This window comes from Barbus barbus (genome assembly GCF_936440315.1).
Source record: "Barbus barbus genome assembly, chromosome: 24".
Lineage (NCBI taxonomy): Eukaryota > Metazoa > Chordata > Actinopteri > Cypriniformes > Cyprinidae > Barbus > Barbus barbus.
This window is the reverse complement of record NC_136752.1, coordinates 7,506,775-7,522,420: the sequence shown is the minus strand read 5'-3', so window position 1 is coordinate 7,522,420 and position 15,646 is coordinate 7,506,775. Positions and strand designations below refer to the sequence as shown.

At 36.5% G+C, this 15,646-nt stretch overlaps 1 protein-coding gene and 1 pseudogene across 2 annotated transcripts in view; both read left to right on the top strand.

Moving 5' to 3' along the window:
• Positions 1–3,137: 3,137 nt before the first annotated feature.
• Positions 3,138–9,590, top strand: LOC306844176 (radial spoke head protein 3 homolog B-like; annotated as a pseudogene). The gene is made up of 6 exons (XR_013785981.1): positions 3,138–3,200; positions 3,449–3,652; positions 4,685–4,865; positions 4,958–5,044; positions 5,160–5,242; positions 9,517–9,590. The product of XR_013785981.1 is annotated as a radial spoke head protein 3 homolog B-like (transcript).
• LOC306844108 (ezrin-like) overlaps positions 9,345–15,646 on the top strand; it is a 23,794-nt gene continuing 17,492 nt past the window's right edge. Inside the window, exons 1-2 of the mRNA XM_079376026.1 lie at positions 9,345–9,593; positions 13,838–13,921. Coding sequence (XP_079232152.1) covers positions 9,582–9,593; positions 13,838–13,921 — 96 coding nt within the window. The 5' untranslated portion in view covers positions 9,345–9,581. The remainder of the gene's footprint in view (positions 9,594–13,837; positions 13,922–15,646) is intronic.

Sequence of the window (15,646 nt, the reverse complement as noted above, 5' to 3'; positions counted from 1 at the left end):
GCCACGCCCACTGTGTCTGTCGTTGGCTCCTCCCGCCACAATACTTTGGGCAGCCGCAGTACATTATAAAAGTAGCCCAAAAAAATGCAACCCACAGCTCTGTCATTTTTCCCGCTACTGTATTTTCAAAACAGCCCAATTGTGCGGGAAAACCGCGACCCTGGCAATACTGGTTCACTGTACCCTTATCACATATGAGTATACATCTCTCTCTCTCTCTCTCTCTCTCTTGGACACACTCGCTCTCTCGCTCCGCGTTCACTTCACTTTTGTCTGGACCGGCGCCTCATAATCACACAATCCCTGCATCCCAATGTGCATACTATCCACCCTATCTGCCCTAAATAGTATTGAAAATTACTAATATCACACAGAATTTAGGATGGATGGTGTGCACATTGGGACACAGGCAATGATTACCTTCAGCGCTGCGATTATCAAACGATTAATTTGCGTTAAAAAATATGAACCCCTTAAAATTTAACGATTAATCGCATTCGTTAACGCTGACATCCCTTTTTTATACTGTACAAACTGTATGTGGCATTGCCCTACACCTAAACTTAGCCCTCACAGGAGACTGTGTATTTCTACTTTCCCCAAAAAAAACTCACTCTGTATGATTTATAATTGTTTTGAAAAGTGGGGACATGGGTCAATGTCCTGAAGAGCCACCTTCACCTTGTAAAACCTGTGTCATTATACAAATGTATGTCCTCATTTGTCACAAAAACGCGCGCACACACACACATTCTCTCTCTCTCAAAAATGGCACAAAACTTCTTCATGGTTCTTCACTGAGGAGTTTAATTCAAGATACAGTTTAGGTGTGATTTATTTCATCATATTAAAGTGAATCAAGACAAAAACACAAAGATAAAGTTTCAGTTCTGAGTTTTATTATGTCGTGAATATTATTGTGCCTTGCAATAGTTTATTTTAGTTTTTATTTTTAATGTTTTGACAAAATTTTAAATGAATTTTTGTTCTTTAGGCTATAAGGTTTATAGCAGCTGCAACCAGTAGGCGAATTCAAAATGACTTTTTTGCATCTTTTTGTGTATCTCCCAACCCACCCCCATCACACACAACACCCTACACACACACACACACACCATATGGGGCGCTAATGCCTTCCATGCTCCCCGATGCTGGGTGCCAGCATAACCTGTTTTGGTCAGCAGGTAACCCACTGTGTCTGACTGCGACAGTTTAACAGCTGAGCCCAAGCCTCCATTACTAATGTCATTTTAGAATTAGTAACGAAGGAATATTGAAAGCAGTGTATTATAAATTAGAGTACTATGAGAGAGAGAATTACTCTGTGTGTGTGATTACCTGCATCTGATACAGCATTCAGAGCAATCTCATATTCACAATAAAACATTATTTTGAATGTCCGATATACTACCCTTTCATCTGTTAAGGGTGAATGTGTTTCCTAAAGACAGCGCTGCTCAGTCCATTTGTTTATAAAGAAAAAAAACTTCCTTGTTCAAAACTGCACTTTAGTATTTTTAAATTAGATTGTTAGATTTACCCAAAACAAAATATATCTCATGTCTAAACACTACAGAGACATCAGAGTTAGCGGTAAACTCCAGAAGATCTGACCGAGGTGAGGCGCTCTCGGCGGGTTTATGAGCGCTGAACGGCCTCTGACATCCTGGAGCTCACATCGGGCACACATCTTTAAAAACTTTGAAGCAAATTTTCAAATAGACGTTAGACGTCAGATGCGCCAGTGTGTATGTTGCTGCGACTGTGTGTTGCTCCGCAACCACTTTGCTGCAACCACAGCTGTTTCTGAGGAACTACATTGTTTGGCGGAAGAATAATGATTGTATTAATATCATTAGCCTACATTTTATTTGCTTTATAAACGTGTCCCAAACAAAGCGTTCCATTTTTTCAGGAAATTCTGACAATAAATGCCGTTTTGATGCTCTTTGAAATTGCACTAACGCCTCAGTGCTAACGAGAGCATGGAGCGCGATCATCACTTCCTCTTTATTACTAGTTTTAACGCGAAATAAACATGAATGAACATCTCACTCTCACGTAATCGCTCAAATAGTGTTTCAGCCGTGGAAAGCCACCTTAAAACAGCTTGTGAACAAAATGTCACGTAGCAAGTCATCAGTGCCTGTAGCTCGTGAGACAAATGAAGTCTAAAGAAGAGTATTTTGCGAAATATTATACTATACTTCATTATATTTACTTTACCTGTTAGTGATGTCTTAATTATTTAATGTAGGCTACATGTTTAAATAAATATTTTATGAAACAAGTTATGACTCTGTAAATTACTATATTTCAACAACAAATTGAAAATGTATAATTTAGAAGTTAATTAAAAAACATTTACATGTTTGCATACAAGTTTTTAATTTGAGTGTTGATTATTATAGTTAAAATAAATAGTAATTGAATTTAAGTTTGGGCTCTGTTGTTAATTGTAACCTTATAGTAATGTAAAAGGGCTAAATAAAAAAGAGATTTATCTTTTTTAATGGATAAAAATATGCAACATGCTAATTATTTTAATCTATTTGTTATGCAATTTTTCTTCACTGTATGCAGAAATGAAGAACAGAGCAGTTATGGAAACATCATGTATGACCGACGTGTTGTCAGAGGAAATACATACGCTCAACATATCCTACCCACTCTGAGTATCAGTACAGATAGGTTAGAACACTCTCTTATAAGCAAAATAGAGTTGTGTGTATTTGTTTAGGCTGACAGACAAAAGCTCATTAATATTACAAACCATACATAACACAGTGTTTGCTCATATGGTACTGTGAAGAGAGCGCATTTGATGCATGAATAGAATATAAATGAATATAAATATGTTTAATAGACATCTCAGCCCGATCCAGTTGAGTTCCTGAGACAGCAGGAGGCCAGAAAAGAGCTTTGTCCAGAAAACAACTGAAGGAGCAGTTTGGCCCGAAAACACCAGAACCACTAGAGGGCAGAATGAACATAGATGTGCAGACAGGTATAATGATTTTGCACAATAAAGTAGAGAGTGCTGCACAGATGACATATTTTTTGTAGGCCAACCCCCAGAAATTAGTTATTATTTTAGCACTTCCATTTCCATAGTCCTGAAGTCAATGGATTTTTGAACTCCCCTCTTCATCCCAGCCAAAACTGGATGAGATGCAGCCACACAGATAGAAGAGGGAGAGGTGTAGTATGGATGCATTTTCCTTCTATTATCTATGTCTGTTCTCACAGCCTTATTTCTGCTCATCACATGTGTAGTACTGTTGTGTTTAGTAAAGTGAATCAGTGCATTAAACTGTATAATCAAATTAATAAAATCTGTAAATGAATCATGACCTATTGTAAAAAAAAAAAAACATTTTTGCATTTGACATCTCTAAATCTGCTGATCGTTTCCCAGTGGTAAGACTTGCATGTGTCTTGTCTGCAGCTGTTTGATTTTGACGTGGAGGTCCAGCCCGTGCTGCAGGTGTTGGTAGGAAAGACAATCGAGCAGGCATTGCTGGAAGTGCTGGAGGAGGAGGAGCTGGCCAACCTGAGGGCCCAGCAGCAGGTGCTCAAGGAGACCCGTGACGCTGAGCTGGTGGAGGTGCAGAGGCTGGAGGAGAGGGAACGGCGCCTCCATGGGGAGAAGGTGAGAATCACTAGAAACAATATCATGACATGATGCTCAGCAAAACAAAAAAAACAGCAAGGTTTTCAGCTGATGATGCTGCGGCTTTAATTAAGTCAAAGGTAAAGACTATGGCAACAGGCCACAAAACCATTTAGTTTTTCTGAAAATAAAAGCACAATTTAGTGGCCGGAGGTCGAACTGGTACAAAGTTTATAGATAGGTGTGTTGTGGTCTGAAATATATATATATATTTCTTAGGGTTTTAAGTTTACACTGGTGATATACAATTAAGTAACTTGTAACTCTATATCTGTATATATACAGATTAGGACTTGTCATATAATGGTCATGTATTAATCTAAAACTAACTAAATGTTTTTATTTATATATTTATTTTATAATTATTTACCATATTACCATAATATGTACTGATAACCACCATGACAATATAAAGTAAATCAAAAAGCCACAGCTAATACTCCCCTACTGTACAGAAAGTGCACAGGGTCAGAACACCCTCAGAGTAACACATTCAGATTGATGAAATAAACATTATCATTACACAAAACAACAACACGAAGGAGCAAACATATTTATTTAAAATATAATTATATTTGATGTGTTATGTAAAGACTTCTGGGAATGTCTTTTTTAATGTAAATTATATGTTTTTTTTCAGATTCTGTAACTCATAAACACTCATTTGAAATCATCACCATTTTAATTACCTTTTAACTTTTTTTTTTTTGTTCACTTGAGACAAATATATTTTTAAAAGTAAAAACATTCCACTGTCTCAATTCATATTCAGAATTTAAATGTTGAAAAGCCATATTTGAGGTCGACTGCCCGAAATACTGTTATTACCTCATTTTGTTGATTTATATTCAGAATCTGAAAAATCATTTGAAAGACTGAAAAATTAATTTTATTCAAAAGCATTTCTTGATCTTATGTTTGAGCAGAGATCTAAGAGGTTTAAAGTATATTTTCTGAGTTTTAATGCTTCTTGTGTTTCAATATATTTTTAATATTGCTTCCTTAATGCAGGAGAACCGGATAAAGCAGCAGAAGGCAGTGCTGGAAAAAGACAAGGAGACAGCAGATAAAATTACTGCGAGAGCATTTGCTCAGCAGTATTTGTCTGACTTGTTGCCCTCAGTCTATTCCAATCTAAAGGATTGTGGCTGCTTCTATGACCCTGTGCAGAGAGACATGTCAATTTATCTCTGTATTAATTCATTTTAAAAGGTCTTTAATGAATGAATACATTAATTACCAGTCTACTGTCTAGTGAATGAACGTTCATTATCTCTGCCCCAGATATAGAGAGCGGATTCCTCCCTTGGCTGATGGAAGAAGTCACCAGTACTTTAGAACAAGGATATGTATCAAGAGCAGTGCTTGACAGTGAGTTAATGATTTTCAGAGAATTGTTTTCTCAGATAAAAAATATGTTTGTAAAATATTTTCTGCTGTCTAATACATAACATGGGATTAATCTATCAACTCTATTGTTGTCTAGTGCTCATTCAAGACGTCACTAACCAAAGACTTGAGGCCTTTCAGATGAAAGAATAAACTCCCTCATGCAATTTCCCATTAGAGGTAAACAGGATCAAACATTTAATAACTTTAACACTTTAATTTGTAAAATAAAATATAATAGAACACATTATCAGTATTAAATGATTTCCATATATCAATATAAATTTTGCTGTTCAATCTGTTTAATTAATAGTTGAGGTGAAGAGTTAACCTGTTTTCATTTCAGGTCATACCAGGAAACAATCTGGAAAAATATGCATTGAGTTCATGCATTCTTAAAATTTCAATAAATATAGCCATTGTGTTTTGAACTGCACTTCAAGAACAACACACAATGTAGTTAGCACACAATACTGACCTGCACTCAAACTCTATTTGTAAACTATTTCATCTTGGCCACATTGCAGCTGTACAGTATGGAAAACTTGTGACCGACTCTCGTTAATATTTACAGTCTATTTAAAATTTGTAGAGGTGGCATTATAGAATTATAGGAGTATTATGAATATATTAATTCTGATTACATGTCCTCATATGCTGTATGACAGAGGAGCTGTCTTCCTAACGTTGACCAAGATGCTGTACTGTTGCACTATAAAGAGATGCTGTTAATTTTTTACGACTGAATAACTTTCTAAACACCATTTTCAGTGTAATGACTATTTCATTTTGCCGCATGTCTGTCTCGCCTGGTTCTTTGACTAAACACTGTATCGCTTCAGCTTTCACTCACCTCGCCTTTATATAGGCTCTATTTTAGTCCTGCTTCTGGATTGGTCAACTCCCACCTTTGACCACGCCCACTAGGTGCATCTGAGTTTCACTTCCATCGGTGCAGCTCTGGCAACACAAATAGAAACAGGCGTGTTGATATAAATACATAGTTAAGGAAAGACCTCTGAGTCATTCACAGTGTCCTAACTTATTCAGACCTCGACCTGACGCAAGTGTTTAAATGACCTAATTACTATTGTAGATCGTTCAAACATATGAGTTTTTATTACATAATAAACAGGACATAAAAGATGGATGTATCAGAGACCTTGTATGGGCAAAAGCTCCATCTGACTGAACAATATAAGATTCAATAGAACTCTCTCTCTCTCTCTCTGATGAAGTGATAACCTTTAATAATTCAACAGTTTGTAATAGTCATCTGAAGGAAAGTGCTGACAGAGGTTTGTCTCATGTTACGCATTAAAAGTATGGAGCACACTGTAAAAGAATGCCCCATCTTTTCATTTTGAGATTTTCCTGTAGTCTAATGACTAATGGGTCCCTTTAGTGAATCACTGATCAAATGACCTGTTTATCATTCTTGAGGTTGAAGCACACACACGTTTATTTATTTAAATCAGATTTCATTAACTTTAATTTAGTCTCTAAAATATAGGCCTATGCAAGTAAGGCCACACTCACACCTCTCCGTGTCAGACAAGCAAGATCATTATTATTTTTTATAATAATAATAACAATAAACACACTGATCAAATAATAGCCTATAAGACAATCCCCAAAAGGTGCGGAAATGGCATGAGGATCATATTCTCAGCAGAGAGCAGTTGAGGAGCAGAATCATATCCTAATGATTTTCTTCTTCTTCTTCTTACCCAGCTGTGCTAAATAGCACATGATTAGAGTTTGTAGAGAAAATAGAGCATAGCACATATTTTTTAATTTGTGCTCAACGTGCTCAGGTTGGGTAAGGGAAAACCTAGAGCACTTCCAAGTAACTGACTTGTATTCCCAGCAATGTTGTGATATAAATTGCTGTGTGTGTGTGTGTGTGTTGAGCATAGGTACAGAATGGCTGTAAAAGAATGCCTCATCATGCATACACACAGTTTTGATTTTAAGTGAAATGTGGCCAAGTATGGTAACTCATACTCAGAATGTGTGCTCTGCATTTATATCTCACACACGGAGCAGTGGGCAGCCAATGCTGCGTCGCCCGGGGAGCAGTTGGGGGTTCGGTGCCTTGCTCAAGGGCACCTCAGTCGTGGTATTGAGAGTGGAGAGAGCACTGTACATTCACTCCCCCCACACCTGAGACTCGAACCCATGACCTCTGAGTTATAAGTCCGACTCTCTAACCATTAGGGCATGACTGCCCTTAAGGACCGTCTTAATTTTTTTTATTTTAATTTTTTTGTTAGAAATAGAGCAGGATCATCTTATTTAATGTACTAACATATTATTATTTATTTTTCTCATATTCCTATGTTTAGATTTTTAAACTTGCTCTCGGACAGCACTATAATACAGTTCCTGGCCAGAAGTGAAAACATTAATGCGAAATGTGCTTTGTTATTAAACTTGTGATCTTCACAATATATTTCATTTCCTGAAAAATAACTTTTATAGGATATGATGTCAATAATATCTTCAACTGTATTGCTCAGTTCCTCTGTCAGACTTTCACTTTACTAACAGATAAATCATTTTATTTATTTATTTGTAGGCCTATTTATTTGTATTATGATTTTATTTTTAACAGAGTTAGAATTAAAGTTTGCATGGAAATAACTGCCTTCGATAAAGTGAAGAAAATATTACAACCAATCCAAAAGGCTATGCAGGGAAATCCTATTTATTGATAGTTTGACACAAATGTGAGACCTATAACCAACTTACTAGCACACTATCGTACTTTATTAAACACTTTATAATATTTCTGAATTTTGCACGTCTGTTAAACGGCACCTATTTTATTTAAATGCTGTACATTTTTCTGTCTTTGTATTTATTTTTTCAAGTAAGCTTTTCAAGTCAGTCAGCTTGCATGATGTGAAAGGCTTGAAGCCACGGGCGCGTTAATGTGGGCGTCGCGCCGCAGCGCGTCTGGAACAGGAACTGGAGCCGCTGTCTTTCAGCTGAGCGCACAAAGGTGAGCCATATTCCCACCGCCGGTCTCTTCGCTCACTTCCTCGGAGGGAGGGAGGGGAATTTTTGGCCGAAGCTAGACTGAATTGACTCACCGGCTCTGGTAAGATTTGCTCTGATCGATTATCGCTTGGGTCAAAGACCACAACACAGTTAGTGCGTCTATCATTCGTGCGTTTGTCTTTGTTCTGACGCCGCCCAGTTCAAAGAGAAATCTCTACAACAGGTGTTGCTCTGATTATCGCGGTGGGGTAGCCTGTATCGTACCATACAGATGGGGCTTTTTACAAACACGAGGGAAAAAGGGAAATAAATGACAAGCTTCCCATTTTTATAGGTATGACTAACGTTACCAGGTGTACAAAAAAGCTCTATGCAAATTTATGTTTAGATAGTGAGTGACTAGCTACCCATGGGAACTGAGAAGGGTTTTCAGTGCCATTTAATAGAAATATCGAAATCGGCTCATTTTTAGTAGCTACTTTCGGTTTCGTGAACGAATCAAGCTAAATACTCTAACAGTGTTTCACAAGGTGAATCTCCAGCGAAACGCGGCGAATGACTCTTATGAGCCGGTTAGTGAATCACCTACAGCCTGACAAAATCATGCTGACATCTCCCAAGTGAGTGCTTCATATGAGCCGGTTCTCTTTTAAATAATACATTTTAGTGAACAATAAATACAGCGCGAGCCGTGAATGATTCCCGAATAAATGACTCTCATGAACCGGATCTTTTTAGTGCATCAAAACACGCATGAAAACAACTCTTTCCTATTAATTTAGTCATGTCCGACTCAAATACTGTTGTAGAGGTTCATAAGATTGTAATAATTTGGCAGGTTCTTATAGCCTAATAACGTCAAGATAACGTATTACACGATTAAATGAAATATCCTAAATATTTTACCGTATTTTCTGTATTTTTATCAGTTTTTGTAGAATGAAAAGTCATTGTGTAAGCATAAAATGTAGCTTAAAGTTGTTATTCTTTTTCTTTTTTCTTTAATTGTTAGTGTTGCCCCCCACTTAAAGATGACATCAATTTGCTCTCATAAACTTTAATGCAAACATAACTAGCATAAATGTCCAAAACTGTCTCATATATATAGGCTACATACCCACAGTGAGTTTTATTAGTTTTATATTTTATTGAAATATCTTGCATGATTCAGTTATATTTAATAACCAAATATTTGACTTCCTTCCCATCGGTCTTTGGGAAACAGAGACTGGAGCAAATATTTGTAGAATGGGGTGGGGACTTTAAATTGAAAGGCGGTGTTACCTCTTTGGGGTGAGGCTGTCACAATCCTAAATTCCAGTTTTTAATCGTGATTCACATGGAGTGCGTCAGATTTTATTCTCAGCGATCTTTAAATGACAGACAGACTGTCCTTGAGTCATTCTCAGTAGTGCTGCTCAAACACGTTTCTCCTCTTTCTGCTTCAGACGGAGGCTCCGTGGAAGTACTACACAATATTCTTTGACGGAAGAGATCTACAACAGGGTTCAAAATGCCTAAACCTGTAAGTATTTACCGAGTTTTGTTTTATTATGGTTAAAGTGTTGACCAGGCTCAGTATGGGTGTTTATCTTCAACCCATAGTTTCTAAATGTTGAAAATTAGGTTTTGTTTGCAAAATTATGTCAGTTCTCATTATGTTACTTCTTAGAGGCACATATGTTTGTTTATTAAATTTGGGTCTCGTTTACGTCTGCTTTTGGCTTGTTTACCCTCAACAAAATTGTTGTATGTGTGACTTTTATGTAGTTAAAATGTATTTGTTTTAAACAAACACAGTATTGAATGTTATCTGTGTTTGCTTATAAACACTCTTAAAAAAACAGCAAGTGCAGCATGTTGTCAGTTTGTTTAAGATGGTAACAGGGTTGTCAGGAACAGCAGAGAGGAAATGACATCATGGTGCTTTCCTCAGAGCTTCTCATTCATCCATGGCCCTCAGCACTGCCTGCTGAAATGCTAAATACAGAAGCTTGTTCTTTGTGCCATGGTCAGTTTGGATGGAAGTGGTGGATTTGAGTTCAAGAGTCATTTTTTTCAAGATTTCTCAGTCATTTAGATGCTTTTAAATCAAGTAAATTTTTTTCAGATTATACACTGAATTCCCCTATGAAGATATTTTAAGAGTATTAATATTTCCCCTCCTGTTTCATAGCATGTTTCAGGTGTGTCTATAATCGGCACTTTCAGCAGCTGAGGGTGTTTCCTCTCAAATCTTTGTTATCGTTTGTTCTGCTGAATAATTTATAACTAGACAATGCCTGTTACGCCCTTTGGTGATGTAGCACAAAAGCTCATTGTGCTGTAATCAATCCTCATGTGCTCTCGGGCTTTAGCTCAAACCAGCTCAATGAAAGACTAACAGTACCATCCAAATAGGAACTTTAGGCAAAAGGCAGTTCTGAGCAAAGAGAAGTTCATGTAACTCAAGACATGCAACCGTTAACAGAAGTGACGTTAAGGTTTTGCTCCTACTTTTATAGTATATGTCATCATCGTACCATTTCAACATGGGCTCCATGTTTTGCAAAAATCCCCAAAATGCATACAATTTACATACAATTCACTGCAGTTGCCAGCTGAAATGAACACTAGTGGCATAAAACACCAACGCCTTTTTAACCCTTTTCACACAAATTATGATTACAGGGGCAGAATATTGATTAATAAAAAAAAAAATTCTCACAGTTCCTTGCCTGTAATATGACCTCAGAACACTTTTGCCATAGTTTGAGATTTGTAAACTAAAACATTTTGGCATTTGCACCATACAACCAGCTCCATATTTATGGCTTTGTTATGTAGTAAACTTGCTTGTTACCTCACCCGGTACAGCATTGCACTTGCAATATGCTCGGGTGCGAGTCCTGATAAAAAAGCTCAGAAACTTGTAAAAGCAAGCTAAACTGGCATGGTTGCTTAGCAAATGCATTTTTCTGTCACCACTTTCCTTAGGTTTTGCTTTTTAGGTTTCAGCATAAGTCGTACATTATTTGCGCAATAGAGCATTAACCGTTTGGCGCCACTCACTAGACATTTAATTTCCAAACTGCTGCGATACACAACCAAAGTTAAACATTGCCATATTCACTTTTCAGTTTTCGGACAAGACATGCTTTTATCGCTGGACATTTCACTTGGAAAGTGCTGTGAAATGTGCAAGTAGCAGCGAAATATAATTTTACAGAAATATTGCCAGAGGCATTTTTTTTTTTTTTGCTGGGGTTGCAACATTTGCAGACGATAAATATAGGTTTTGAATAATTAGAATAATGGTTTCTTGGCTGTTGTTTTGGCCCAGCTACTATATAATTCAGAAGACATTTAAAATAAAGGAATGGTTAGTAGATGTAGCAAAGAATCTTCCTTTTTAAAGAGCTGTAAAAATCTCCAATTTAGATTTGGTCAGTAGCTGACTTGGTATGTTGTCTGTAGATCCACAGTGAATGCATGTGTCTGTGACGTTATATTTTTCAGTTTTTAGTCGTCAATCAGAATTTTAACCGTATTGTAACATAGATTATTTGGTTTGATAATGCTAATCGGAACCTGAGCTTGGTGACTCTGCTCGATTTCACTATGCAGTAGATTGCAGCCAAAAAAGTTTGTCGGTCAGCCTTTTTGAGAGCAATGCAGAGAAATGGTGAGACTATTAAAATGCAGCCTGATGCAGGAGGTGGACCACTGAGAGGATGTTTCTGAAAGAGGCCCTTTGTTTTGCTGGGTAAATGGATACCCCTCCGTCTCCCCCTCTTTGGCGAGTTGGATGCCAGTCTTTAAGCTGAACTCTTCACCACTAGATTTCAGATGTACACAGCAGGCCTATGATTCCTTTTTATTGTCAGTGGAGGGTCTATATCAAGTTATTTATTAGTGTTGATTATTTGTAATTGTATATTTATTTATGTATTTCTGTGTGATTGTGTGTTTACAACCACAGCGCTGTTTTTAGGAAAAGTCCCAGCAGTCCTCTTTAAGCCTTGTACAGGAAGTTCTTTCCATATAACAATGCTTGTGGTGTTGATTGAGTATTCACTGACTGCTCATAGTCGTTCTCTATAACATTTTAAGAGTAGGGCTGGGTTAGTGTGTGTGTGTGTGTGTGTGTGTGTGTGTGTGTATGTGTGTATATATATATATGTGTATATATATATATATATATATATATATATATATATATATATATATATATATATATATATCTCAACGTTAGAACAGAAGTAATGCTTCCATAGCACATGTCCAGAAGTACCAGAGCAGTAGATTTAGCTGTTCTGGTGACGGTTGGGAGTTTGTTTTTCACTGAGGTTTACTGGGTGTCTGTGGAAGTTTTGGGAAGGTGAACACACTGTGATTGCATCGCCAGGGATGTGGTATTATCATCTCAGTATTTGTGTATGCTATTTGCTCTGAAATGGCTTAAATGGCTTTTTCTTTTACACACAAAAACAGTAATTTCAACCAAACTGTTATTGTTGTATAATATAAGAAGTGATATTTTAGTATAATTGATTTTAGTTATTTTTTTAATTGTTTTAATTTTTTTAAAGAAAAAACATTATTAGTAAAAGTACCAAAAGTAAAAGCTGTCTGTATGATTTTTATATTTGGAAAAAATGACAAGTAGCCTACATTCTTTAAAATTCCCCCTTTCCATGGAAAACAGAAAGTCATACAGTGTGAAACAAGTGAGTCTGAGTAAATGATGACAGAATTGTCATTTTGATATGAACGTTGTTTTTGTATTGTTGGAAAGGGTGGAATCTGTTGTCTGCACTGCTTTGGTCTGAACACTTGTGTGAGTTTCTGTTTACATAGTTATGAAATTTCATAGTGGAGCAATTGTTTTAGAGCAGTTACATAATTAGAAATGGTTATTTATTACCAGACATCATACTCATTGCTCACACCCAGTATGGTGTCTCTGTGATTCTCTTCACTTATTTTTGTTCAGCCGCCATCATTGCTAACAGTTCACATGGTAATCGCATGAAAGGGTCATTGAATCAGATGTTCGTTTTACGATTGTACTTTTACGATCCCAACAATGGTAATTCTTGTCTATTGGAAACTCCTCTCAGACTGCTGTCTTCTTTTCCTGGATGAGAACTAAAATTAATACTTTCTTCTAGATGCATTTTTTTTTCAGTTGGCTCTCACAAATGATTCTTTGTTTCTTGAATCTGTGAGTTTGTTTGTGCATTGTGGGTAAACGCCTCTGTTTCGTATTTCTTGGGAAAGTGCTTTAAAATGACTTTTTGTTGTCCCATAAAATGGTAAAAATTTGATTGTAAAGCAGTTTCAGACTTTTTCTTGTTGACTTAGTCCTGTCAAACATTAACAGTAGAATAGATTGGCATTTCCCCTTTACAAATAGTAGCTGAGGCACATTGTTCTGTGAAGCCACTCCTGCTGTTTTCCCGGTTTCTTTCAAGCCATGTCTGCCTCAAGAACGATAGTCTGGGTCATCAGCTTGCTACACAATCAGACTAAAGTTATCAACATAGATCGTTACTGTCTTCAGTGTGTGTGTTTTTGTTTTTGCCAGCATGCTTGTGATTGTCTCATCACTGCAGAATTTTTTTATTACCTTTTGCCTCTGAAATTGCTTCTATAAAATGAAAACTGTAAAATCTAAAGTTGTAACCATCTTTTAATAGATGACCATTTTCTTCTCAGCTGTTTTTTTTATTTGACAACACAAATGTAAACAGTGGTTGCTAATGTCATTTTTCTCTCTCTCTTTAGGTAAATGTTCGCGTTACTACGGTGGACGCGGAGCTGGAGTTTGCCGTTCAGCCCAACACAACTGGCAAGCAGCTATTTGACCAGGTCTGCAACTAAACATCTAGACAAGAAATAGATGAAGTAACAAGCATTGGATCATGTGCATGAATACTGGAACATGATTGCAAAACAGTCTTAGCTTAAACTCTGCTGTTTTCTGCCATTTCTCTTAAATTGTATTTATTATTACATGCAAAAAAGACACAACTAACTTAAAATATGAACATAAACCTTAACTTAAAGGGATTCAATAACAGGATTTTTTTTTTTCCAAAAGAGCACAGTTGATGAGACATGAACCCCTGATGTGCAATGAGATGCATGCACAAAAATGCATGCTTGTTTACAAATTCTATTCACATCTACTATTCATTTTACCTAAATGGGTTCCATGAAAAAGAGACAACTGATTTGACTCATTTCTTAGCAGTTGTGGTTGTGTAACAGACAGTGTATACCTGACATCTCCAATCAATTATTTTAATCCCTCAATGACAGTTTCTCATTCTCTTCTGACAATTCGTTGATCTTAAACAAATCCATGTTCCCTTAGCTAAAGCAGAGAGGAAAAAGATTGTAAACAGTTATTCAGAGAAATGTTAAAAGGTAAATCAACAGTACAAAAGAGAAATTTACATTTGTTCTCTTAGTCAAATACTTGTTGCTCAAGCAAAAGCAAGAGTGCAAAGCGTACGTTAAGCACAAAAACAGAGCAGGAGGAAAAAATGTTTAAATCTAAACTTATATTGGATTATTTGAATATAAAATGTGTCAAAAATTTGTAAATAAAAATTGTAAAAAAAAATAATAATAATTATATTTTAAATGATAGTTTTATATATAAATATTTATTTTAAATAATAGTAACAGTGAAGGATGTCACAGAACAACAGACTTCACTGGGCATCCGTCAGTAACACCGATGCCTGTGACCTAATTTAATTACCGGCTTGGTGACATGGGATAATCCCCTGCAAATAGAAGGCCCAGAACACCACAAAAACCTCACAGGAAGAGTTTTTCTTCTTTAAAAGAGCATATCCCTTGACATATGACTCACTGACCATTACACTGATGTGCTTATTGACTGCCACGACTGTGGAAACAGTGAATAAGTCCCGTCCCTCTATGATCACACTCTAGCTTTCCCATTCATAACAGAACCCACAGCTGATGCAGTCTCCACTTCAGAGTAAGTGCTATGAGCCAGTCATGAACTGTGGATGACACACGGCATAGATGAGAGGTTTGCACTGAAGCCTCTGGCAGTCCAACTGTCTATGCTGGCAGACTGAGTTGCATAAAAAAACAAAAAAACAAGTTCTTTAAATTAAATAAAGCTTATGTTACCTAACTTCAAGTCAAGTCGAGTCACCTTTATATAGCGCTTTTAACAATACAGATTGTGTCAAAGCACTTAACAGTATCAAATTGGAGGATAGAGTGTCAGTAATGTATAAAAATAAGATTATACACTCAATTTTCAGTTAAAGGCATTTCATTATTGAATTCAGAGATGTCATTGTCTAGCTCAGTTTAGTTTAAATAGTATCTGCGAAATCAAATTGACGATAATCGCTAGAAATTAAGTGTCAGTCTTGGAAATTGGTGCCGTGACCCGGGTCTGGTTGACTCTTGTATTTCTTCTCATTGGGTTGAAGCACACCTATTTTTAAAGCTGATCTTTGCTGTTTTTTAATGAAAAAAGTTGAAATGAATTCTAGGTACTACTCTACTTTTTCAAATAGCTTTGCCAGTGAGCTTAGACAT